Here is a 27,516-nt window from a genome sequence, read left to right as displayed (position 1 = left end):
CATTTCACCTATTGACAGTGCTGTGTCTCAGTGGTCTTAATCTTGGGGGATCAGGGTTGAAACACATGAAAACACTTCTGTAAATGTCTGAGAACAGTGACCTCAAATCTGAGCCTGTTTCAGTTTTAAAATCAAGTGGCTTCCACATTGGTGCTTGTCATCACTCTGGAACTTGTTGGTCCTATCCCCAAGCAGATAACCTGGGCTTCTCTTCACTCAGAATTCTGCAGATGAGGTGGAGCAGAGTGGTTTCAGGTCTCAGGTGATCCTAGATGACTGCTACCTTCACAGATGGACTCAATTTATACACAAGCTTCATATTGCCTTTCTTGTCCATCACAAGCATATTAGAGGCAGTTCAGCAGAGTGATGGCAGGTGGGTCCAGGTTTCCTCTTGAGAAATCTGAGTCAGGGCTGGAGGTTAAAGTGAGCCAGAGGGCCAATGCTTGCTACTAATGATAGTCCCCACAGGGTTGCTTTCTGGAGAGGAGGGGGATGCTGGTACCAGCTAAATCAGGTGCACTGGGCACTGCCAAGACCCTCCTATTATGGCTGGCAGCAGTCCATAGAATCTGTCTCTTCACTGTAGCGGAGGTGTTTCCAGAATAAGAGGCTCTGGTGACCATGATGAGGTGATGTGGGAGTTCAACCCAATGATCTGTTTTGTGCCTTCAACTTCAGACCAACTTCTCTCAAAGTCGGGCATGTTGGAGCAAACTTTTGAGAAACTTTACAAGGTCCCCACTTCCTTGTATGAGCTTGTCCTATCCATGCAATGCTCTATGCTAGTTCCTCTCCAGTGACCTGAATCACTGCTCAATGACCAGAAATGATCCTATTCCCAGCTGTGTGGGTTCTTTTGTCTCTTGACTTAGTGGCTTCCAGTTACATCACATTAACCAAGGTACGATGGAGAAGTCTCTTAACTGCTCAGTTTCCTTCTCGACTAGTGGGAGAATAAATCCCGTACACCACATATTTCATGGTTGTTCTGAGGATCCAGAGTTCTTCTCTTCAACCTTATGACCTGCACAGGGAAATGTGTCTTGTCTTGACAGTGAAATGGTGGGATCGGGGAGCAAGAACCTTCTTTCTCTTTCCCGCTTAGTTTTCATACTACCCATGTTTATGGGAACATCAGAAGTCCAGTGGTAAATAAATATTTATATATTACATATAAATATATGCTACATATGTACACACATAAGACCATCACAACATCATTCAGATCATACTTTGAGAGTGGAAAGTGCTAAGAAGCGAAGGGAACCGCCTGGTAGACTATCTCCTGATTTCTCCACTCAGGTCCCTTCCTTCCATCATTTCTGCCTTCTGGAATAGTCTGCTGCCAGGGCTTGGAACTCAAACAGGAAACATGCTTTGGCTTGTATGATGGTGGAGGGGCGACAGGGAGAGCCAAGGGTTTTTTTTTTTTTCTTTCCTTTTTATACAATATTATGACACCAGTTTGAAAAATAAATCCCAGTTTCTCTGCTTTCCCTCCCAGGTGTTCGTAGAACTAAGAAAATAAATACCACATCTAAGGTATGCTGTACAGGCAGCTCTGGGGGCTCTTGGAGCAGTCTCTAAACAAACACATAGCGGACCAGGAGAAGCTTCAGGAAATGAGCAAGTGCCTACTGACAGTGCAGAGAACCAAGACTGGAAACTCCACAGCCTTTTGGCTTCCTTAGCAAGTTGGGGAGGAGTTGTGGCTTAAAGGACAAGAAGAAAACCATCATACTCTTGCTGAGCCCTGCCAAGGATTTTCCTCAGAGAGCTGGAGGCTGTTTTGTCTCTCTACAGAAGGACTTTTATGGAAGTTCTCTGGACTGGAACTCTTTGACCAATTCTGATCTCACGGTAGGTAGGAAACTGGCAGCCTGCTCTTCATGAGCACCCATGAGGAACCTCACAGGGGTGGTGAAGAGAAAGGAAGATTTCTCCTTCAGTCTCAGAGAGTCTACTCAAGGCCTGTGGGGACTGTGGAAGTTGCTGCACGGTTGACCCACCCTGACGGGATCTAAGTCCATTCAAAATGTTTTATGGGTTGGTCCATTTTCGAAATAGGTAGACTGTATGGCAAAGTGAAATTTGCTTCTGGAAGAATAGTTTTACTCATGAAGGGTGGTTTTGCTCCCAATGGTGTGTGTGTGTGTGTGTGTGTGTGTGTGGCAAGGGTCATGCGCACATGTGTTCATATATGTGTATTTAAATATGTGTGCATGTAACTTGAGTTTCTTCTCTCTTGATGGTTTAGCTGGTGTTTGGCATACTGGTTAGTCTTTTGAACGGCTTTTTCTCCTCAGTGAAAAGAAGCTGCTCTTCTGGGGAGGTCCCATCATCATGGGTGCTTGGTTCTTGTGAGTAATTTTTATCTAAAAGCAAAGAAGCAGAGAATAATCAATGGCAGCGCAAAACCCAATAGCTTAGGAAAGAGTGAGTCGCAGAGAAGGAAAAAGGCCAGTGTTGGACTCAAAGGAGCCCCATGCAGAAGGACAACTGTCCTTAAATAGATTCAAAATTGGCATCTTGACCCTGCATGACTGGGCCTGGAGTTTGGCACCGCTGGAAGTGAGGGGTGGAAACACTGGGGAGAGACAGGTGTGAGCTTCCCACGTGGTGATCCGCTCACACCTGTCTTATGTCCTTGCTATTCATAGACTGTCAGAATGTTACAGCTGAAGGAGACCTCAGGGTCCTTCTCCCTTACCGTCTCTGTAGGAGAGATAAGAACTGGGAGCCCAAGATTCCATCAGGACCTGGATTCACCTCAGTTCCTATGGTGAGGGGCAGAGCAGCTCCAGTACAACTCTGCACATTCCCAGTTTCCATGCCAACCCAGTCAGTGCACAGATGTCAATCAACTGACCTGGAAGCCTCAGTTTGACCTTTGACCAAGCAACATCATGTGGACAGTTCCCAAGTGAGTCTCTTAAGGAGATCGTCTTTTGTTAGACTCCAGGGAAGACTTTACTCTCTTGGAAAGGCATTTTTAAAAGAAAGAATTTCAGGTTGACAACTGTTTTCCTCTGTAAACTTTCAGTCAATTTTAAGTGAATGATACTGATTCTTAGACTTGTCTATTTTTCCAATCATACCCTTAGGACATAGTTTCAATATCCTTAATCCCAATTTGAGTCTGGCTTTGTGACATTCCACATTAATAATCATTATCAGTCCATCAATAATATTTATCAAGTATGATACATGTTCAGAGTGGGTGGATAATGTGGGAACAGGAGGTTCTCAGGATTCAGAGACTTGGATGTGGGGCTGAGTACTTCTTTGTTGCTGTGAAACAAATCATTTATCATTCAGAGGCAGTGCTAGCCAAATTTCAGCATGAGGATAACAGCCTATTTTCTTTCTGCAAAGATCCTAGGATAGGCTGTCAATGAAAGCCCACTGTAAACTATAAAAGGGAAAGTAAATACTTGTGTTATATTGGAGTGAAATAGAAAAATGTATGTCAGAGTAAATAGAATCCACCATCTCATAAATCTATGAACCTAATCTTGTGATTTCTACCACATTACTGGAAGTGACAGTGTGACTATAGATAAAAACAGAAGGATTCTTGAGGAGACAACCCATCAATAAATTTATGTACAATAAGCCAAGTGGTGTCAAGAAGAAGTGAGGTAAGGAATGAAAAGTCTGGTGAGAACAATAGGAAGAATTTTATATACTAAAGGAAGGGAAAAGGGAAGGGAATGTGTAGTGAAAAGAGTAAGAGAAGGCATTGGGTAGAGGAGCCAGGTATGAACTGGCCGAGTCAGGGGCAAAGAATGAGAAATGTGGGAGACTTCAGGGCAATTGGTTGGCATAGGGCTTTAAATGGGAGGTGACAAGATTGGGTTCCTGTGAGGCAATCAGAAACCATGGAAGATTTCTAAAGAATAACATGAAAAATAGGCCTTGAGAGAACTCATTTATCAACTGTCATCAAGGGTGCTAAGTGGGGGTGTCTATGAGGGTTAGTCAGGACATCATTTGTAAGGCTCCAGTAAATGGAAAGAAAAGGGTAGAATCAAAAGACATTTGGACAACTAACATAGTTTGGTAAGGCAAGCAGAAAATGGTCATCCTGTTAGCTCTCACTAGCTTGGAAATGGCAAAGGGGAATAACTTTTTCGGCTTTGTAGTAATTTCCAGAGGAGTGAACCAAGACCCCACCGGGCTCCGCTTTGCTTTGTAAGTCTTTCTGTGGTTGTTAGGCTTGTTCCAGAGTCGATGGCAGTGAGGCATGGACTGAGACTCCAACAGCTCTGACCTGTGGACTGCAAGTTGGCACACTCAGACAACAACTTGCCACACAAGCTGTTGGGGCAAGCCTTCTCTCACTCCTGAGCTCATATGCCCCGTGAGGAGAAGGGCTTCTGCTTCCTCACTTTGGTGTTCCCTAAACCAGCCTGGTGCCTGCTGGGAGAGCATGCTGGGAAAGACGGTGAAAGTGAAAGGAGAGTATTTCTTTCCTGCCAGTGGAGACAGCCATGCTTGAGGAAGAGGGTGGGCAGCTGCGCACTGCCCACGTTTCTGCCGCTAGAACCCCAGTTTTGAGATGATAGAAGACCTTTGTTTCTTCTTTCTCTGCTTCGAGCTATACTATGTCCTTGCTTGTCAGTGCCTAGGCCAAAGGAGGAAGTAAGATGAAAATCCATTTTGTATCTCAGCAGGGTTTGTGTATGTTTTGAGAACAGGGTCTCACCATGCAGCCCTGGCTGGCCTGAAACTCTATGTAGACTAGGCTGACCTTGAACCTGTGGTGATTCTCCTGCCTCTGTATCCCACTTGCTGGGATTATGGGCAGGCTCTACCATGCCTAAGCTTCTTGGTAGTTTTTTTTTAATATTGTTATTTATTTATTTGCAAGCCGAGAGGGAGAGAGAGGAGAAAGAACAAGAGAAGGAAAGAGAGAGAGAGAGAGAGAGAGAGAGAGAGAGAGAGAGAGAGAGAGAGAATGGGCATGCCAGGGTCTCCAGCCCTGCAAGTGAACTCCAGATGCATTCACCACTTTACATGGATATTATGGAGAATTGAACCCAGGTTATTAGGTTTTGCAGGCAAACAGCTTAACCATTGATTCATCTCTTTAGCCCCGTCGTTTTGACAAAGGTATTGCTAAGGTAGGAGTTTGGAACTCCTGGGCAACATGATATTCTGGTCATATTTGTGGATTCTATTATTACAGACAACTGAGAGATATTTGAGATTATATCCTCATCTTGAGTCAAAAAGATGTCAGTCCTTTACCCCCAAATAGGGAGTATTGGGCTAATTCATTAAGATTCCATATCAGGAGGTAGTTGATGTAGTTCAACTTGCCTTTTCACCTCTGACTGAAAAAGAGCTCCCTACATTTTTCTGTAGTCAAAACCCAACTTTCTCTGGGAACCAAACAGGTAAGGAAATGAAAGTCTTTATGACTCATAAGGACAGCATCTCCATTGTTAGAGATAGAGAGTTGATCCAGTAGACTCCTATGTGATAACAAAGAATTCACAAAACTATCACAGCTTGCAATTTTTCCTTTAAATGAACTAAAATTTTAAGTTTCACTAATGTTGGAGGCTGACTTTGTAGGGCCTTTTCTGCAGATCAACACATATTCTTTATTGCTTTAAAAAAAGCAATAAACCACGGGCCTACTTGCTCAATGTTGCCATCTCAGGGTGAACAATCAATCATGCTTAGCAAAATGGCCAAGACTATCAAGTTCCACCCCAAATGGACCTTTTCCAAATCATTTTTTTCTGTATGGCTGAATAAAATTCCACTGTGTTCCACATCTAGGCTGATTCCATTTCCTGGCTCTTATGAATACAGCAGCAATACATGTGGATGAGCAAATATCTCTGTGGTAGGATATAGAATCCTTTGGGTACATGCTCAGGAGTAGTGTAGCTGGGCCAGATCATAGTTTTATTTTTTTGGTTTCTTGAGGTACTATCTTGCTTTAGCCTAGGCTAACCTAGAATTCACTATGTAGTTTCATGCTGGCCTCAAACTCACAGCGATTCTTCTACCTCCTAACTGCTGGGATTAAAGGCATGTGCCACCATGGCCAACAGAGAGAGAGAGAGAGAGAGAGAGAGAGAGAGAGAGAGAGAGAGAGAATATGGTTTCCTTAGGGCTCTGCTCTGCACTAATTTACCTATTCAATACTGTGACAATATCATATTATTCCAATTATTGTGGCTTTATAATTATTTTATTATTTTTTAATTGGCTAAGTCTTATAGGTAGCTTCATCCATTTCCCACAATTTAGTTTAGTATATTATGTTTTTGTTGCACTATGATCCTATATTAAGTTTTTTTTTCCATTATGTTCTTTGGACTGGTTATTGTTAGCACACAGAAATGCTGTGAATTTTGTCTGTTTATGTGTAGGGCTTCACTGAAATAATTTATGCTATGAGCTTTTCCACTGACTTTTTTTTAGCTTTCTGTGAACAAAATCATATTCCCTACATCTAATGACATTTTGACACTTTTCTAAGTTATATTTATTTTCTATATCATATATATATATTTATTATTTTATTTATTTATTATTTGAGAAAAAGGCAGAGTGGGGTGGGGAGGGTGGAGAGAATGGGCATGCCAGGACCTTTGGCTGCTGCAAATGAACTCCAGTTGTATGCACCACCTTGTGCCATCTGGCTTATATGGGTCCTGGGAAATTGAACCTGAGTTCTTTGGCTTTGTAGGCAAGTGCCTTAACTGCTAAGCCATCTCTCCAACCCCTACATATATTTTAAAATATTTTTAAAATTTATTTATTTTCAAGGGAGAGAGCAAGAGAGAGAGAGAGAATGGATACACCAGGGCCTCTAGCCTCTGCAGATGAACTCTACACAGATGCATGCACCACTTTGTGTATCTGGCTTTACATGGGTACTGGGGAATTGATCTGTGGTAGTTAGGTTTTATAGGTAAGCACCTCAAATGCTGAGGCATCTCTCTAGCCCATCCCCCTCATTTTAAAGTTTCTTAGGTTTTATATCTGCTCCCATCTCATGAAATGGATTAGATAGATTATTGCCTTTGTCTACACTAGGGGATAGTTTACCCAGATGTTTATTTCCCAGTAGTATGGAAGAGTTGAGCAGCAAGTCCATTTGTCTTGAGGTCATTTTGTATGTAATTCTTTGAAAGCATTTTCCATTTCACCAATGGTTACCAAGATTTTCCCCACATTTTCTTAAGATGCTCAGTTTATTAGAACCAAAATTACATGTTATTTTATAATTAAAATCATTGCCACATTTATATTAAGGTTTTATGTCACATTCATTATTTTTACATATTAATACTCCTGGTATATATCTTTCTTTTTTTAAAAACAAGATTTTCAAACATTTGATTTGTTTAAAGAGCAAGTCCTAAATTTTCTTATTTTTAGTTATTTAATTTCTCTTTTAATTATTATCTTTTTCTTCTGCTTCTCCTATTGGTCTCATTATCATTCTAGTTTTAGAACAACTTTTTAAAAATTTTATTTATTTATTTATTGAGAGAGAGAGAGAGAAAGAAAGAAGGGGAGAGAGAGAGAGAGAGAGAGAATGGGGCGTGTCAGGGCCTCCAGACACTGAAAATGAACTCCAGACATATGCACCACCTTGTGAATCTGGCTCACATGGGTCCTGGGGAATAGAACCAAGATCCTTTGGCTTTGCAGGCAAATGCCTTAAAAGCTAAGCCATCTCTGCAACCCACAACTGTTTTTTATATGATGAAAGTACATGAATGTACTTTCAAATATAGGTGTTGGTCCTTCCACCCTCTTTGAGATGTCTCTCTTGCTCTTTTTGTTGCTGGCAAGGCCAGTTGAGTTGTCCCATGAGCTTTGGGATTCTTCTCGCTCTGTTTCCCATTGCCACAGGTGCACTGGGATCACAGATGCACGTATCACTTTGCATCTGGCTTTATGTGGGTGCTGGGGAGTTGAACTTGAGCTGGCAGGCTAACAAGCAAGCACTGAGCCATCTTCCTAACTCCAAATGGGCTTCAGTTTTTACCAAAAGTTCTTTTGTGCTATGATATCTCACTCTCATGCCTTTAATTTTGAACCCTTCATCGTCAGTATGTGCCTTCAACAGGATGTTCCAACAAGGTGTACATTTGGTTTAACCTTTGGAAGTTGGATTTTTCTGTTACCTTCTGTTATGGGCTGAACTGTGTTCCCAAATTCATATATTGGAACCTTAGCCATCAACATGACTAGGTTTGTATGTAGGGTTTATAAGGAGGTAATTAAGGTTAAATGAGGTTACAAAAGGGAGACCTCAATACAGGGGATTAGTGTCCTTTGCAAAAAAGGAAGAGACAAAGGAATGCACTCATATCTACAAGGAAGAAAAGTCATGAGAGGATATAGTTGGAAGGCACTTGGCTACAAGCCAGGAAGTAAAGCTATGAGAAACCAGCCCTGCTAAGACCATGACCTGTGAGAAAATACATTTCCATTGTTTAAACCATCAGTGAGGCCTGGGCATGGTGGTGCTGGCCTATGCCTATAATCCCAGTGTTTGGGAGGCAGAGGAAGAAGGTCTATGAGTTCAAAACCAGCCCAAGCTGCCTAGTAAGACCTTGACTCAAAACTCCAAGGGCTGGCGATATTGCTTAGTGGTAGAGTGCTTGGCCAGCATAAATAAAGCCTTAAGTTCAAGTCCAAGAGGGAAAACAAAAACTGAAACAGCAACCCCCAGCCCCCAAACCCATCAGTCTGTGATATTCCATTATATCCAAGCAGACACTTTTACGCATGGGTTTCTGAGCTTCACAACATAGCATTAAAGGAGGATGAGGTGGAGATGGGGGAAGTATTTGCCTATTTAAAAATCTGTGCTTGAGCTGGGTGTGGTGGCTCATGCCTTTAATCCTAGCACTTGGGAGGCAGAGGTAGAAGGATCACTGAGTTCAAGGCCACCCTGAGACTACAGAGTGAATTCCAGGTCAGCTTGAGCTACCTCGAAAAACCAAAGTAAATAAATAAATAGATAAAATAAATAAAAAATAAAAATCTGTGCTCGGATTTAAATGCATGACAATGCTGCCTTCAAATATCAGTAAACCAGATAGGAGAAGGGTTTATTTCTCCTTGTCTTTTTTTTTTTTTAAACACAGAGACGCATGGATACATTTTTCTCAGCTGTGTTTCCCTTAAATGATAAGTAGTAGAAGAAATGCCTTCCACCAACCCAAATTCCAGCAATGCTATTATTTGTTTTTTATTTTAGTGTGTTTTCACCTTTTTTTTCTTAGCCTTCACATGATTGAGGTAAGCATTTGGAGAGGAAATTTCTGTTTTTGACCTTTATGTAGAAGATGCCACTTCATTGCAACAGGATCACTTGAAAACGTAAAAGAGAACTTGATGTCCTGAAGGACTCAAACGAGCAGGCTCTTGAGGAAGGGTGAGGACCTTCAGGAACACAGCTTTCATCTCTGTTGAGATGGCGCATTGCTGGCAAATTGACCTTATTACTCGTGTGGTATCCCAGCAGAGTCCCTGAAAACCAGGGCAATGGCTTCTCTGCAGCATAAGTTCCCAGCTCAGTTTCCACGGGAAAGCAACTGAGAAAGGATGCCTGGCTCCCGCAGTACAGATAAATGGAAGTAAGATAGATATGGCCAGTCAGGAAAGGGAAGATTCCCCTTCTCTCTCTCTCTCTCTCTCTCTCTCTCTCTCTCTCTCTCTATATATATATATATATATATATATATATATATATATATATATATGGAAGATATGTGTGTGTGTGTGTGTGTGTGTGTGTGTGTGTGTGTGTGTGTGTGTGTACAGAGAGAGTCTTACAGACTTCCTACCTTAGCATTCTGGTACTAGGATTATAGGCCCAGACCACTATATCACACTCCTTTGTTTTTGTTCATTTATCTGAGCATTCCTTTACTCATTCACTGAATATGTGTGTGTGTGTAAATATGTATACATATATGTGTGTATATATGTAAATACACCACACACACACACACACACACACACACACACACGCACATATATATAGAGAGAGTCATTCATTGAGTACATTCTTTTTTTTCCACTGAATACATTCTTAGGTAGTCGTCACAACCGACATTGTGCTGCAGGGTGGGTGGTGATGTCATGAACAACGCAGATGACCTGTCCTTTCCGGGAGACCCTCAAGGCTGTGGCGTGCACAGCTGTGGTGAAGCGTGTGTGCATTGTGAAGAATTCTTTGTAGGAATCTGCATGAATGGGTAGGAGTTCAGGGTAAATGTGTAGCGGTGAGCTCCTATATACAGCAGCATTCTCTAATAACTAGACTTGCTTACCGGGAGAACAGTCTTCCTTTTGACGTGGTAAATTCCCTTAAACTGGATAGGCTCAAGCTGAGGCTGTCAAGGTACGGTGGAAAACGTCTCAGAACAAACTGGAAGAAGAGCTTTGTTACATGACCTGTTAGGATCCCTATAACTGAGATGCAGTGGTTTTGTCTCAAATCAGGCTTCTCATCCAATCTCCAAAAGTGGTAAACACTCACCGTACAACGTGGCTGCATCCAAGGCTCTCCATCCACTTGCATGGGCAGCAGCTTGTTAGTCCTTGAACCCCGAAAACCAAGAAAACACCATGAGTTTCTCAGAGTGGGAGAATCCACATCATTCCTATGGGGAAAAGAGAAGTCCTCTGCCCACTTAAGAGTAATTTGCTATGACTCAGAAGAAACTTGTCAAAAGTAGAATCCTAAACCCTTCTCATGGACTAAACTTGGCAGGTCGGGGGCCAGTCTTAGGGACCTGTGCTTTGGCAGGCCTACAGGTGCTTCTGTGACCTGAGTCTTTATCCCCCACTTTGAGAAATTGCCACAGGTACACAGAAAACACAGCTACCTGGAAAGCAGTGGCCAGCAAACATGGCAGGCCCAGTGCTGGGCAGAGCCTCGTCTGTCCAGCAGCCAGCCAGAGGGACGGCGGTTCACGCCGAGCTCCACGTGGAGCCGGAGAAGGCCCCGGGCTCTGTTGAGTGAGTGGTTGCATTACCATGAAGTAATGTCTCCAAGTCGCGTAGGATATCACACAGGTATCTGCACTCGGCCCTGAGCAATAGTATGCCCTGGGGTCTTTGCTGAGTAAGGGACATCCAAAGAGAGTGTCCCCAAGGGTTGGAGAGAAAAGAAAAAAAAATGTTGCTTGGGATGAGGCTCCTCTGGCATATGAATTCTGTAGAGCTCTGAATTTGTCCTTGGTTGGAAGGAAAGACAGCCCTTTGGAGGTCTGTGCCAAAGGTGTGAGGAATAGTTACTGCCCGCTGGACGGGGAGCTCTCCCCTGGGCTTGTCATCTTCCTGAGTTTTGTAATTATAAAATGAGAGGGGAAAGTGGTGTTTTGATGTGCTGATTCTTAGTACACCCTGAAGATCTTTTTTTTTTTTTTTTTTTTTTTTTAGTTTTCTTTTTGAGGTAGGGTTTCACTCTGGTCCAGGCTGACCTGGAATTCACTATGGAGTCTCAGAGTGGTCTCGAACTCACAGCGATCCTCCTACCTCTGCCTCCCGAGTGCTGGGATTAAAGGCATGCACCACCACGCCCGGCTCTGAAGATCTTTTTTTAAAAAGTAATTTTAAATTAAATTTAATTTTTTCACCTTGAAGATCTTTAATAATAAAAGAAATCAAGATAAGAACAAAAATAAAGACTATAAAGAAAGAGAGGCCTTTGGTACTTGGGAATGAAGAAATGCTAGGAGGATGGGGTTTCTGGCTCACCGCTCCACGGCTGTCTAGATACAGATCTACTGCACAACAGAGAGAAAATTCCCTGGCTACCCGGACACTGTGTTCTCTGGTGTCTGTATAAGTGATGTTCTCGATGTTCTGACAGAGTGGCCCACTCAGTGTTCGAGCCGACAGTGGACGGGACTGGAGAGATTAATCCGGTAAACCAGGTCCCCAGCACAACCACAGCTCAGGAAGGAAGGCAAGCACAGCTTTGGAGAATAGAAATGACAGAGAAAATGAAGACAGGGAATGAAGACAAGGGGCGAGTGGAACGGACCTTAACTAAGAGACGTCAGGGGACCAGCTGAGGGAACTGTGCTGAAGAATGATGGACACTTGCCTAGAGAGTTCTGGGAGAAAAGGTTCCCATGGTCAAATGGCCCTGGGAAACCCTGTGTACCCATGTCTCCTCTTAGAGATTACTGAGGCAAACTAATAGATGTGATCTGTAACAAGTGACAGAGCCATGAAAGGAATGGAGAGTTCGGAAATAATCAGGTGGGGAAGAACTTAAGCAAAAATGACTAGTGACATCGATAAAATGCAGTGGAAATTAGAGCCTCCCCTGACCCCACCACCAGGCCTCATATCTTCCAGACCTGTGGTGGCTGGCTGTGTCACCCTAATCCTGAAGAGCTGTCACCGTCTTGTTCTTACAACAGGTTTGCTGATGTGGACGGTTTTGCACACGGAGGCAGATAGCATTTCCAAAGCCACTACCCCATGCAGAGAAGTACAGATTGTGCCCCCCGAGACGATCTAATATTTTAAAATTATAAAGAAGACAAAAAGGGCAAAGAATTGGACGTCTAATCTTCTGGACGTCAGAGTCTATTCTCCTGTTTACGGAATTCCATCAGGTCATTTAAAGAGAATAGCAGATTCATTGTGGTGGACCCTGGAGTTGATGGTGGTATTTTATTCTCTTTGGGACGTGGTGTTATGGTCTTCTTCACAAACGTTACTGAACTTCTTTCCTGCCCTAAAATTCCGCAGGTAGCTTCCTAGTTTTTGCCTGTGAGCATGTTCAGGGAGGCGGGGCGAGCTGGGGTCTGCGAGGTGATGAGCAGAAGGAGGAGGGCTACCTGATGATGACGGAGGAGCACTGGGCCAGCCTCCTGCCTGCGCTCTTCAGGCCAGTGTAGATCTGCCCCATCTCCATGGCTCCCTCTAGTCCCACCACCTCGAGGAGCTGGTCGCTGAGGTCTGCGGAATGAAGAGCGGCAGTTATTCATACTCATCTGTCTGTCATTCAGGCTGGTCTGGAAAAAGCTCTGGGCTCTCCGTGGCTCAAGCCCGGCCCTTCGGCATATTGTCACCTCCCACCAGTGACACTTTGCTAAAGAGCAGTAGGGCAGTGTGCTTTCTCACAAACATAAGCGCAGTTGCGGCAAACAATGTTTTGATGCCGAACATTAATATGTATCCCAGTCACTAGGCTGATATCAAAAACCTCTTCAAGTGTGGAGCAACATCAATGACTAACCAGCTATTTCTGAAGCAATTTTCACCCCTCACCCCAGAGCAGCTAAAGATACATTAATTTGGGAGTAGGAAAGGAAGGGATGCTGATGATGCCATAATCGAAATTTCTTAATGTCTGAATGACATGTAGGTCCTGTTGACAATCACTGATAAATTAATTAACCTTTCACTTAATCTGTAGTTAGCTGTGCTGAGCCACTTTCTTTGGGCCTTGTTGGGAAAACCCGTGACTTCTTTTAGGATGCCACATGCCTAAAAGTATCAACTACCCCAGATAATTGTGGGTCCACAGTAGAAAAGGAAAGATAGGAAAAAGATATTCTCGGAGCTTGGTCACTGAGGATCAAGGACCTCCCAAACTGGCAGTTGCTTTTGATCAGAAATTGGTCCTTGTTGCCATGGCTGCTGAGGCTTGACTTTTGCCTCCCAGTTTCCCTTGTGAAAGGATTGGCAGGGGTAATGTTTGAAACTGGGCCCAGGCCTCACTTTACAATGTCACTTGTTTTGTATTTAAAACAGAAGCCAAGGGCTGGAGAGATGGCTTAGCGGTTAAGCACTTGCCTGTGAAGCCTAAGGACCCCGGTTCGAGGCTCGGTTCCCCAGGTCCCATGTTAGCCAGATGCACAAGGGGGCGCACGCGTCTGGAGTTCGTTTGCAGAGGCTGGAAGCCCTGGCGCGCCCATTCTCTCTCTCTCCCTCTATCTGTCTTTCTCTCTGTGTCTGTCGCTCTCAAATAAATAAATAAATAAATAAATAATAATAATAATAAAAAACAGAAGCAAAATTGGGGCTAAGGAGATGGCTCAGCGGGTAAGAGTGAATACTGTTCAAGCACGAGGACCTGAGGTCTACCCCTAGGACCCGTGGAAAAATCCCCGTAAGGCTGTGTATGCCGGTAACTCCAGCGCTGGGCAGGGTAGAGACAGCAGAAGCACTGGGGCTCACTGTTCAGCAAATCTGATTGGAGCTCCAGGTTCAGGGAGGAGAACCTGTCTTAAGGAAACAAGGAAGAAGTACGATAGAGGAGGCTAGACAAGGTTCTCCTCTGGCCTCCACCTGTGTGCACACAGGGCCTGCCCATCTGTACACACGTGCATACACTGCACATACTATACACTAACATCCAATAAATAAGCAAAATTAAAATGCAAGGTTGAAAAAGAGACACTTTCTTTGCCTACCAGAACACAAGTACTTTTTCTCACAGACCGTGACTAGTCACTACTATCCTATCCATATCCACAAACCAGAAGAATCTGTTGGTTCTTTTGTTTGACAGAGGGCTCTGTCCTCTAAAGTGCCCCCTTGTACCGTGTAACAGTGTTTCTTAAGATGGGTGGGGAGGGCTGGAGAGATGGCTTAGCGGTTAAGTGCTTGCCAGTGAAGCCTAAGGACCCCGGTTCGAGGCTCGGTTCCCCAGGTCCCACGTTAGCCAGATGCACAAGGGGGCGCACGCGTCTGGAGTTTGTTTGCAGAGGCTGGAAGCCCTGGCGCGCCCATTCTCTCTCTCTCCCTCTATCTGTCTTTCTCTCTGTGTCTGTCGCTCTCAAAAAAAAAAAAAAAAAAAAAAAAAAGATGGGTGGGGAGATATTTGGGTTCGTCTTTATTCTTCTGTTTAGACTGTGGTTTTTAAACACCATTCTCTCAGTAGATGCATACTTAATAAAGACCAAAATAAAAATGCTATCAACATCTCTGTCTAAACTCATGAGCACCGACAGTTGTTCTCTACAAACATTCATTCACAAGTTGCAGTGACAGCCACGCAGTTCCCTCTTTGCTCCATCTGTGCTACAGACAGTCCCCTTCTCAGGTACTCCTTTCTTCAAATCCTCAGAAGATACTGTCTCCTTAAGTTCTCCATCTCATTTGGACTTGGATCAAGAAGCCATAGAAGGGTAATGTTTGTTTAGGAGAATGCTCTGGGCTCTCTGAAGGAGTTTGGACCTAATAAACAATGAATGTCTAAATCTCTAGTCACTTCATTAGTTTCCTTCTTACCAAAGAGGGTTGAATAACTGTTGGATAGTGCTAGCTTATTGGGCTAGTCTAATCGTGTCTGTGAAAAAAAGCATAAGCTATGAGAAAGAAAGAGAGAGAGAGAGAGAGAGAGAGAGAGAGAGAGAAAACAGGAGGGGAAGGACAAAAAGGGAAAAGGGGGAGGGGAGAAGAGGGAGGAGAAAGAAAATTAATAGGGCACTTCTAGGGGTAAGGAGGCCAGGGGAGTTGTGTTGGGGTAGGAGAAAGGAAAACACAGGCAGAAATGTTTAGAAGTTCTAGTGACAGAGCCAGATGTCTTGTAAAATGCTGCTCTTTGTACCAGCCTGTGATATCTGACAGAGCTGCAATAGTTCAGTGTTTTCCCTCCTTGAAACATCTCCTGGTAACAAAATGTTCTCAGAAGCTGGGGACTTAATAGACTGAAGTGTTTCAGCTTTACAATGTCTTGGTCTTTTAGCAAATTTTCCTATTGAATGGCTTTAAAGTTGTTATCACTTCCCACACATTACCTTGCAGCTATCACTTCCCACACATTACCTTGCTTCCTGGCTCCAGAAGAGAAGTAATGAAGGCTGATCTCATCACAGGAGGGGGTGGGTGGGGGCAGGGGCTTGCACAGATGTGGGACTGAGAAGGTACTTGACAGGGAAAGGGGCTAGGCCCTTGTTAGCCTTTGCCATTCTGCCTTTGAACCTGTACTCCTGAGTTTTCCCTGACATAAGGAGGGGAGGGTACCTCCTGTCTGCCACTGAGGCAAGACTCAAGTGCTCTTCTCTACCATTGCTTAGCTAGCTTTCTTTCAGCTTCCCAGAGCACCTACTGAGAGAGACTTAAAGAAACCTATTCTATGTTGTTTTCCAAACTCATTCAATAGCAAGACCCTTCTCTAGTATATCTACAAATAGCCAGTGGCTTTACTTTTCTTTGTGATATGCTTTGGGAAATTCTGTCATGACCTAACTCCCTTTACTTCCCCTGTTACAGAGAACCTGAGGTATGCATTAAATTTAATACTAAAATGAAAGAGAACATAATGCAAGTAAGTGTCTAGACACAAACAATAATGAACCTTTAAGACACAGAATCCAGGTTTGGGACAGCTGACATACTAGGTGTCTGTTTTACCTTGGGTACCAGTGATTCATAGTGAATATTTTTTGTCATTTCCATGTTGTTTCTATATGCTTCAAGTCAGTAGTGTTTGAGATAGAATGTTTATGCAACTGGATAAAGCAATAATTCACTCAAAAGCTACTGAGTAGCAACCACGTTCCAGCAACTGTGTTAAGAACTGGCAATACAAAGTGTCTTATTACTGAAGGGGTAGAAAGAGACTTAGGGTGAGAAAATGCTATAATTGCACTACAGGATCAAGGATGTCCTAGTGGCTGATGCTGACTGGGCAAGGAGTAGAAGGTAGGTACCACAGATATTTGCAGAAGATGTTGAAAGCTGAATGCTAAATGAAGTTTGCTGGATTGGGAAGATGAAGGAGGAGGGGTCATTCCAGAAACAGGGATGGTCATGAGTAGAGTTAGACAGGTATGGGATAAAGGGAAAAACGAATTTAGCAATAAATAATAAACTTCATGGAAAATATAAGTATTTCTCCATAGGGAGAATTCCTATCTAGAAACGCTTGGCCAGAGTTAGAGAAAGAGGGTCTCTGAGCAGGCACAGTCTGGTGCAGCCACTGAGCCAGGCCTTTTAGAACTGCTCTTGGATCAAGGCTGTGGTGAACACTTAGTATCTAATCTCTAGGAAAGAAAGATCAAGTATGGGCAAATAACAAAGGAAGAATGTGGAAGCAAAGATGAACAGAAAGGATAGTAATATCTGTTCCAATCTATCCCACTTGTCTTAGCTTCCAGGATTCTAGGATGCAACTTTATTAATGTGACTCTAACCACGTCCCCCATACCTCAGGTTCTCAGTGGCACCAGGCCTAACACCCAGTGCTGAGCAAGAGGAGATGAAATGTGTGTGTTCCTTCACATTGATGATGTAAAGCAAGAGAAAAAGGTTTTGAAAAGAATTTTGCCAGTTGCGATGTCTGGCATTTTCACACCTTTCCAGCTATTTCTTTTCTTCTGGGGATTGGGTGAAGAACCATTGACAGAACCCAAACTCATCCAAATACATACATTGTAGCATCATTTAGTAAAATCCCCCTTGCATCACACTTCCACATGAATGGGAACAGCTAGATAAATGAAATGGTATCCATATGATGGCATTTTTTTGCTGCCATTAAAACATTTATAAACTGAGCATGGTGGCTGTCATCAGTCATCCTAGTACTAAGGAGACAGAGGCAGGAGGATTATAGCAAGTCCTAGCAGGTCTGGGCAACTATGGGTGACACAGGTTTTTAAACATTTAATTAATTAACTAATTTATGACAGAGAGAGAGAGAGAGAAAATGGGCATGCCAAGGTCTTTGGCCACTGCAAAGGATCTCCAGATGCATGGGCCACCATATGTATATGGCTTACGTGGGACCTGGAGAATCAAACTTGGGTCATTAGGCTTCATAGGCATACGCCTTAACTGTTAAGCCATCTCTCCAGCCCACAAGTTTATTTTTGAAGTTTTATTTATTTATTTTAGAGAGAAACAGCAACAGAGAAAGGAAGTATGAGCACATCAACCTCATGTTACCACAGATGAACTTCATAGTTCATGCACTGCTTTGTATAAATCTGGTTTTATGGTACTGGGGAATTGAATCCTGGCCCAGCAGGTTTTGTAAGCAAATGCCAATGAGCCATCTTCCTGGCCCCTTCCAAGTTTAAATAGAAGTATGTTCATATTGATTAAGTGTGAAATTAATGCATGAGTTTACTTATACAGCATGTGCTCGACTAGATAAAATGCGTCGACAAATTCCAGCAAAATCTTGAGTGATGAGTTCTGAAAATTAAAGGTAATTGCTGTTTCTTCTTTATGCTTTCCTAGGTGTGCTAGGTATCAAAATTTTATTTTGAAAGATCCCTATATAGTTTTAAAGAGCATCACAGTTTGGTAACCGCCGGCCTAGATTATTGTTGCCGTTGGTCAGTGGTTCTCAGCGTGATTCTTAGACCAAGAGTCTCAGCATGATCTGGGAACTTGTTAGAAATGCAAATTCCTGGGCCTTACTTCAGACCTACTGAATCAGACATTCTAGGGGCTGAGCTCAGCAGGCTGTGTTCTAACAAGATCTTTGGAAGATTCCAGAACATATTCGAGTTTGGGAACTTGAGCCCAAAGCAATCTAACTATCTACAGTGTGCACAGGAACTGCAGAGAAGAATAGAAACCGCTTCCTTCCTGCTTGCTTTGATCTAGAAAACCTTCAGTTGAAAACTGGGAATAATAACATTGACCTTGAAGGGTGGCTATAAGATTTAAAACTCAGATCTCTGTGTTAAAGAGTGGGCACTCAAAACGTGTTTGTTTCACTTCCTACAATCTCTTCCTTTAGTGGGATAACATCTAAGTATTCCCCCATCTTCCTTAGAGCCATGTATAAGAATCCCCAAACTGCAACATTATCCTCAAAACATTTTCTCAAGTCTTCAATATTCCCCAGTCGTGCACCCATACAGAAATTGCCTGGAAATCCAGGTGAGCATTAGATGATGTGGACGTCCCACTCGGTCAGATTTATGCTTCTTTACTTTCTACTCCCTTTCCTACTCTTATTTTGTTTAATCTCAGTTGCCCATTTTGCCTTTATTTACTTGATTCTTCCTGCTGTCAGAAGTAGGGACCAGAGCTCAACACTGATGGCTCAAGGCCAGCAGAACCCTGGGATCCAAGGGGCACAACTGACCTGTATACTTCTCCCTTCAGACATTTTGTAGCTCTGGAAGTCAGCAGACCATGTCCAAGTCTAGAATGGAAATGCCAGCAGGGTGGCTTCCTCAGAGACCGCTCCTTGGTTTACAATGGCTGCTCTCTTGCTGCATCGTATTGGCTGTGTGGACCCACATTTTCTATTTGCATTATAAGGCACTGATCAGATTGGATTATGGTTTACCCCAACAGCCTCACTTTCATTTACTTAAGCATGTCTTTGAAGGCTTCATTTTTTAGAGTATAAACTGATATAACTACTGTGGAAGTCAGTGTGGAGGTTCCTCAAAAAAACTAAAAACAAAACTTCCATATGATCCAATTATACCACTGCTAGATATATACACAATGGACTCTAAGTAAATATACCACAGAAATACATGTACAATTGTACATGTAAAAATACATGTATACCTTGGACAATATAAGGAAGAAACAGCAATTGCCTTTAAGTTTTGGAACTTATCACTCAAGATTTTTCTGGAATTTGTCCTTTTCTTCTACACATTTTTCTTTTTTAAATTTTTTTGTTCATTTTTTATTTATTTATTTGAGAGTGACAGAGACAGAGAGAAAGAGACACAGAGAGAGAGAGAGAGAGATTGAGAACGTGCACACCAGGGCTTCCAGCCACTGCAAACGAACTCCAGATGTGTGCACCCCCTTGTGCATCTGGCTAACGTGGGTCCTGGGGAACCTAGCCTCAAACCGGGGTCCTTAGGCTTCACAGGCAAGCGCTTAACCGCTAAGCCATCTCTCCAGCCCCACATTTTCTTATCTAGTTGAGCACATGCTATATAAGTAAGCTCATACATTACATGTACAAATATAGGCTTGATGTCTGTCATCAGATAAATGGATAAAGAAAGCGTAGTACATATATCCAATGGTTATTCAGTCATAAATAAAAATGAAATCATGACATTTGCAAGGAAATGGATACAACTGGAGATCATTACGTTAAGGTAAATAAGTCAGACTCAGAAAGACAAACACCGCATGTTTTCTCTCACGAGGGCTCTAGGTTTAAATTCGTGTGTGTGTGTGTGTGTGTGTGTGTGTGTGTGTGTGTGTGTGTGCTGGTCATGAAAGTAAAAAGAGGACAGTGAGAAAGGAAGAACAAGTCTGAGGGGAAGAGGGAGGGAGAAAGAAAGAGAATAATGGAATGCATATGACTTGAAAGCAGGAGGGGAGATTATCTGAGAGGAGATGGGGGCCTAACAAGAAGGTGGCAGGGAGATGGAGGAGGGAATGAAACATTACTTTGTGTGCTAACTTTAAAAAACAAAAAGCCTGCCGGGCATGGTGGCACATGCTTTTTATCCCACTACTCAGTAGGCAGAGGTAGGAGGATTGCTGTGAGTTCAAGGCCACCCTGAGACTGCATAGTGAAGTCCAGGTCAGCCTGGGCTAGAGTGAGACCCTACCTCGGAAAACCAAGAAAAAAAAAATCCTGTCTCCAAATATAGTCACACTCTCAGGTACCTCAGTTTAGGGCTTCAATATATGAATTTGGATGGTGACCCAGTTCAGTCTTTAAGAAGGATACTAGGAAGGAGGGAATTACCATGGGATATATTTTATAATCATGGAAAATGTTAATAAAAATTAAAAAAAAAAAAGAAGGATACTAATAAAACCTGCTTCACTGGGTTATTTTGAAGAGACAGAGAATATGAAGGAGTTCTGTTGTGAACAGCAATGTTCCTTGTCATTGTCCTACCAAGGAGCCAACGTGTGTGCTTGAGGTATATGGGAGCTTCTTACCCCTGCAGAAAAAGAAAAAAAAAAAAAAAAGACAGCCAAACTGCTTAGTGGTGGGGCCAGGTCAGTCCCCACTGTCTAGAGAAGTGAGTGGTAACTGGCAGCCCTCCCCGCAAACTCGAATGCCAGGGCTAAGGCAGGCATGGCCTCAGGTTCCTCTTTGGCCTCCAAATTCCAATAGAGATGGGCTACATGCCCTTGGTGGTTAAGATGCTGAAATCCAGTAAAGTGGGGCACTGAACAGTTCACCTGAACCCCCACTGGGACACAGCACTTGACTAAAGCTCATCAGAGCAATCAGAGAAAGAGAAAGTGAGAGAGAATGGGCATGCAGGCCATAACCTCTAGCCATTGCAAATGAACATCAGCTGCATGTACTACTTTGTGCATCTGGCTTTATGTGGTCGCTGGGGAAATGAACCTGGGTCTAGGCTCTGCATGCAAGTGCCTTAACCTCTAAGCGATCTCTGCAGCCCAGGAGCCCTGTCTTTTACATTCCCATGTAGCCTCTAAAAGCTCCAAGTGTTCAGGTATACTGACCATAACTAACCTGAGATTTGTCTATGACTAACCCAGATACTGACCAATCACAACAGAGAAGCAGAGGTCCTCCTGCAAACCAAGCAGGCAGGGGTGTTTCTTCTTGGCTTTTTGCAGAACAGCCTAGCAGAGCACCCTGTCACGGGGTGTGATGCAGATAGCACAAGCTCTGTACAGACTTGGGTCTGGATCCTCCTACTTGGCCACTCACTTCTCCCTGGGGACTTCTCTGAGTCCACGTATGACTCTTTTTTTTAAATTTTTTTGTTCATTATTTATTTATTTATTTGAGAGCGACAGACACAGAGAGAAAGACAGAGGGAGAGGGAGAGAATGGGCGCGCCAGGGCTTCCAGCCCCTGGAAACGAACTCCAGACACGTGCACCTCCTTGTGCATCTGGCTAATGTGGGACCTGGGGAACCGAGCCTCGAACTGGGGTCCTTAGGCTTCACAGGCAAGCCCTTAACTGCTAAGCCATCTCTCCAGCCCCCACGTATGTCTCAATGGTAAACTTAATATCCCTCTGCCAGGGAGCACATGCCCTGAGCATCCCACTGGAGCTGCACAAGGCAAACCTTAGGAAACAGCTGCTGTTGTTGGGATTCTATGCTTCACAAGAAAGGGACGCCCTCAGACTTTCTGTGTTCTTGGGCCTTCTATGGGTGGCAATTAATGCAGTTCAGGAAATAAGGGAGGAGGAAGAGAGGCTGGAGGATAGGAGGACATGGGAAGGGTAAGAAGGAAGAGGAAGGGGGTGAGGGTGAACTCGGGATGAATGAGGGCGTGGGTGCTGAACAAAAGAGAAGCAGAAATATTATAAAGGCCAGAGACACTGTGATGACGAGATTTTAGGGTGACTGCTCATCCTGGCGAGTGTAAATCTCCATTTCTATTTCTTTTACCCTAAAATAAGCCCTCAGGTATCCTCATCGTAACTGTAGAGCCTCTCTCCTCTCTCTTGAGAGGGGTTTGCATAGAAAAGCAGAGATATGCTAGATTCTGTGTGTGTGTGTGTGTGTGTGTGTGTGAGAGAGAGAGAGAGAGAGAGAGAGAGAGAGAGAGAGAGAGAGGAGAACGAATGTAGCTTGCCTCTCCTTGTCTTGTTGGGGCTCTGAAAGTGTAAAGGCATGGGCTTAACCTGGACTTGCTGGGCACCTCCCTTTTTTTGTGCAGCGCCCTCGTCACACTGACTCTCAGGCTTCTACTTCCAGGGCTCTAAAGCCTCATCGAAGGTTCAAAGGTAGCCAGAGGGCAACAAGTAGCTTTTGACTCCGGCTGAGGCCAGGGCAAAGGGTAGGAAGGAGAAACCTCCCGGAGCCTCTGTGTTCAGAGGGGCGAGAAGGCAGGGCCTGGGAGAAGGAGCGTGCTGGCCTGGCAGCGGTTGGTCTCTGATCAGCCTCTGTCTGGTGACATGAACCTGGGCACATCACCTACCTTGCCAGGGCCTCAGTTGACTCCAACTGGGCTAGACACCCTCTATCCTTGAGGATATCTGAACACTTCCTATTGAGATGACGGCTAATTTCCTGACTGTCTCGGTCCTAAGCAGACGGGCTGCGGTCCTCCCGTGCAGAGCCCTGCTTGCGTAAGGGCAGGGCGGCAACATGGCCTCCTCCGTTCCCGGGTTCTGTCTTCCAAACTTAGCTAGGGCTTTGATGAAGGTGTTGTGTGTAGAAGAAGAGGCTTCTCGACCTGTGTGTGGAAGGGCAGGGGCTTCTGGAGGTGAGGGACAGTGTGTCGGCAGAGGCATGTGTGGGAAATTTCTTAGGAAATTTAGGAAAGGCTGTCCTGGAAATGCTCTGCATTAAATCTTGTCCTCACCGAGCCACCGAGAGAAGACCATCTGGTGAGGCCTGGGCGTCAGCGTGGCTTCCGGAGCTGGGCCACTGCGGGTCTCAGACTTAGAGCTTCGCAAAGGTTTTATTTGTTTTGGGGCAAATCTGTTAGAAACTACCTTCTCAACATAAAATAAAAACCAAACCCAAGTCAGAGAGCTTTGGAAACTTGCCTAACACACAACTGGTATGTAGTAAAGTTGGTTGGCAAATTAAGGTCTGTCTGACTCCAAAGAATATACTCAAGGCAGGCTCCGTAGCACACACCTGTAATCTCAGGACAGGAGGCTGGAGCAGGAGGGTCATGACTTTGAGGCAAGCCTGGGCTACATAGCAAGATCTTGTATCAAAAAAGAAAAAGTGGGGGCTGGAGAGATGGCTTAGCGGTTAAGCGCTTGCCTGTGAAGCCTAAGGACCCCGGTTCGAGGCTCGGTTCCCCAGGTCCCACGTTAGCCAGATGCACAAGGGGGCGCACGCGTCTGGAGTTCGTTTGCAGAGGCTGGAAGCCCTGGCGCGCCTATTCTCTCTCTCCCTCTATCTGTCTTTCTCTCTGTGTCTGTCGCTCTCAAATAAATAAATAAATAAAAATAAATTAAAAAAAAAGAAAAAGTGGTAGCTGGGTGTGATGGCGCACGCCTTTAGTCCCAGCACTCAGGAGACAGAGTTAGGAGAATCTCCATGAGTTCAAGGCCACCCTGAGACTACAGAGTGAATTCCAGGTCAGCCTGGACCAAAGAGAGACCCTAGCTCAAAACAACAACAACAACAACAAAAGTGGGTCGGAGAGATGGCTTAGCAGTTAAGGCACTTGCTGGGAAGACCAAAGGACCCAGATGTGAATCCACAGTGCCCACATAAAGCCAGTTGCAAAGAGTGGTGATGCATCTAGAGTTCATTTATAGTGTCTAGAGGCCCTGGCATGCTCATTCTGTCTCTCTCTGCCTCTCTCTTAAATAAATAAATAAATATAACATTTTAAAAAGGGCAAAAACCAATAATGAAAACAACACAAACTTTGAAAAATTCAGATAAAGGATATCAGGCAATAGGACATCAGGCGATAGGCAGAGCTGGAATCGAGTGATGAGTCTTCCTTGGCCAATGAACTTAGTAAATGGAATATTGAGTTCTTTGGCTTAAAAGTAGAAAGCTATTTGGTATAACTGGAATCACATCACTTACTGGCCTCAACAAGCTGCAATTCTAGGTACCGTGTAAACAGTAAAGCTATGAGTGGTGAGATTTCCTAATTCAACTCAAGCTGAATCATAGTCAAAAGCTACACACAGCACCCATTGGTCCCAGAAAGACAGTTAAAGGGTTTTCTGGTTGCTGAGTCAGGATCAGTGAGAAATGGAGAGGTACATGTAGAAAGAATTCTGGGTTCAGAATGCCAGGATCTACCAACTAATGGTGACTTGTATAGGTTAATTACCTTAACTGTACTTCATGATTCTAATATATAGTGTTTCTCATGGGTTCTTGGAGTTGAGTGTTTGTCCCATCTAAAACTCATGTTGGGATTTAATTGCCATTGTAGTAGTATTAAGAGGTAGAGCTCATTAAAAGGACTTAACCCCAGGGACTCTAAACTCTTGAGTGGATTAACACAGTTATCAGGGATATAAGTTAGTTGTGCAGGAGTGGGTTAGTTTTAAAAGGGCGAGTTTGACCCCTTTTCTTTCATGAATGACTGTCTCATCATGATCCATCTGCTGCGTTATTGACACAGCAAGGATACAGAAGATACAGCTGTCAGTCTTGAACATCCTGGCCCTCTGAACGCTGAGAAACCAATTCCTTTTCCATACAAGTTACCCAGTCTGTGATATACTGTAACAATGACAGGGGAAAAAAAAAGGGCTGGAGAGATGGCGTAGTGGTTAAGTGCTTGCCTGTGAAGCCAAGGACCCCGGTTCAAGGCTCAGTTCCCCAGGTCCCACGTTAGCCAGATGCACAAGGGGGCGCATGTGTCTGGAATTCGTTTGCAGAGGCTGGAAGCCCTGGCACGCCCATTCTCTCTCTCTCCCTCTACCTGTCTTTCTCTCTGTGTCTGTCGCCCTCAAATTAAAAAAAAAAAAAATTAAAAAAAAAAGACCATGACAAGGGTGCTTTGGGGAGTTAAAATGAGATGACAGAAAATATTTTTAGCAGCTAGTGTCAAATTCAACTAGATACTCAACAAATATTGGATGAGTTCACCTGAACTTGGGAAGGGATCTGCAAAACACAGGTCCATGCTTAGGGTCCCCATCCTGCAGATAGAAGCCTCTGGAAAAAGGAGGTGGATAGTGTAAGGATGCAGGCAGGCAGGTGAAGAGTGAGGGAGAGCATGGAAGAAGTGGGGATCTCGTAGGGTGGTTTGTGGGGAGCAGTCACCTACACAGCAATGTCTTCTTTATCTACCCCACACGCACAGTTAGGTTCTGTCCATTCTTTCTTTTAGGCCACTGACTCCTAAGTCAAGGCCTTAGAGTTGTAAACCTGCATTCTGCATTACTAGTCTCTCTGCTGGCCACCTCAAACAATACGTCTAACTCTCCGCTCCTTCTGTGTCTGTCTTGAAAACCTTTCATCTTGCCTTACTGTTCAAAGGCTCAAGCACAGACTGCCTGACATATTTCTCAAGAGCCTTTATCTGGGAGTCTTTCCCTTTGCTGCTTTTTAATATATTTTTTATTCACATTCCTCATCTCTCACTGTCTTTTCACATCCTCTTCAGCTCCTAGTACCAACACCCACTTTCTAAGGAAGTGACCCCTCTCTCTTGCCTCATGCTTTTGTGGTATTCCATAGTGCTTCCCTGGTGTGCAAGTATTGATATAATGGCTTGGTTCCTCTCTAAACCTGCCCCACAGCAAACACCCTGGATTGTGAACTACTTGAGGGCTAGACCACATTCTCGTTCTTCTGCAGCCTCTGCAGTAACTGAGCCACCTTGAATTCAGGTGTGAGTCCAGCTTGATCACTTTCAAAAATATTTTTATTTATTTGTAAGCAGAAAGGGAGGGGGAGGCTTGGTGGTGCATGCCTTTAATCCCAGCACTCAGGAGGCAGAGGTAGGAGGACCACCATGAGTTATAGGCCACACTGAGACTACATAGTGAATTCCAGATCAGCCTGGGTTAGAGTGAAACCCTACCTTGGAAAACCAAAGGGGTGAGGGGAGAATGGGTGCGCTAGGGCCTCTAGCCAGTGCAAGTAAACTCTAGATGCATACGCCACTTTGTGCATCTGGCTTTACGTGGGTACTAGGTTATCAAACCCGGGTTGTTAGGCTTTACAGCTGAGTGCCTTAAGTGCTGAGCCATCTCACTAGCCTTTAATCATTCATCAGTGACCTTTTTTTTTGAGACAGTGTCTTATGTAGTCCAGATTGACTTTGAACTCCCTAGATCCCTGAGGATGTCTAGATGACCTTGAACTTTTTGATTTTCCTTCCTCTATCTCCTGAGTGCTGGTATTGCAAGTGTGTTCTCACATTCCTGCTTATGTGGTGCTAAACATCCAAGCACAGGCTTTAGATATACTAGGCAGGAACTACTAATTGAGCTACATCTCCAGTTCAGTGATTTCAGCACAGCCTTTAAACCCCACTGAGTCTCAGTGTTCTCAGACATAAAATAGATTAAATAATTAAACATGAAAGAGTCTTATTACATAAATAAGTATTCAATAAATGATAGCCCAATACATTCCTTATTGGTTGATTAAGATTAAACACTATGAACTAGCTGTGGGCTCACAGCACTAATTTCAGTATTCAGTGAGTTCTAGGCCAACATGGGCTACAGAGTGTGACCCTGATTCAAAACAATAACAACAAATAATCAAATACTGCTATTGACTGAATATTTGTGTTCTCAACATACAAAATTCCTATGTGGAAGCCTTAGCTATAAGTTGGGGCTTTTGGTAGGTAAATAGGTCATGAAGGTAAGTCCTTAAAAGATGTAGTAAGTCTGAAAACCAGGATGGGCTCACACCAGGAACCAAATTACTTGGCATTCTATCTTGGGCTTCTCAGCTTCCATTGCTGTGAGAAACAAATTTCTGTTGTTTAAGCCACTCAATCTATGGCACTTAATTATAGCAGCCTCAAATAATTAGTATTCATGCTTCTTGCACAAAATAGAAAGAGTTCAGGAACAACAGTGTTTGGGCTGTGCAGAGCGTGTGGCTGCATGGTGCTTTTCAGGGGGACAAGTCTCAGTCTCGACTGGCCTAGGAGCTGCTGCAGGGCATAGGGATGGGTTTGAAAACTAAGATGGCCTAGGCAGA

The 27,516-nt window shown here is 43.8% G+C and overlaps 1 protein-coding gene across 1 annotated transcript in view; it reads right to left on the bottom strand.

Moving 5' to 3' along the window:
- Window positions 1–1,409: 1,409 nt before the first annotated feature.
- The window catches only part of Dgkg (diacylglycerol kinase gamma), a 230,522-nt gene continuing 204,415 nt past the window's right edge, over window positions 1,410–27,516 (bottom strand). Inside the window, exons 23-25 of the mRNA XM_004654302.2 lie at window positions 12,855–12,975; window positions 10,535–10,595; window positions 1,410–2,378 (exon numbers count right to left, since the gene is read on the bottom strand). Coding sequence (XP_004654359.2) covers window positions 2,280–2,378; window positions 10,535–10,595; window positions 12,855–12,975 — 281 coding nt within the window. The 3' untranslated portion in view covers window positions 1,410–2,279. The remainder of the gene's footprint in view (window positions 2,379–10,534; window positions 10,596–12,854; window positions 12,976–27,516) is intronic.

The sequence above is a fragment of the Jaculus jaculus genome, chromosome 5 (assembly GCF_020740685.1).
Source record: "Jaculus jaculus isolate mJacJac1 chromosome 5, mJacJac1.mat.Y.cur, whole genome shotgun sequence".
NCBI classification, from domain to species: domain Eukaryota; kingdom Metazoa; phylum Chordata; class Mammalia; order Rodentia; family Dipodidae; genus Jaculus; species Jaculus jaculus.
The sequence above is the reverse complement of the archived record's forward strand: the minus strand, read 5'-3'. Positions and strand labels throughout refer to the sequence as shown.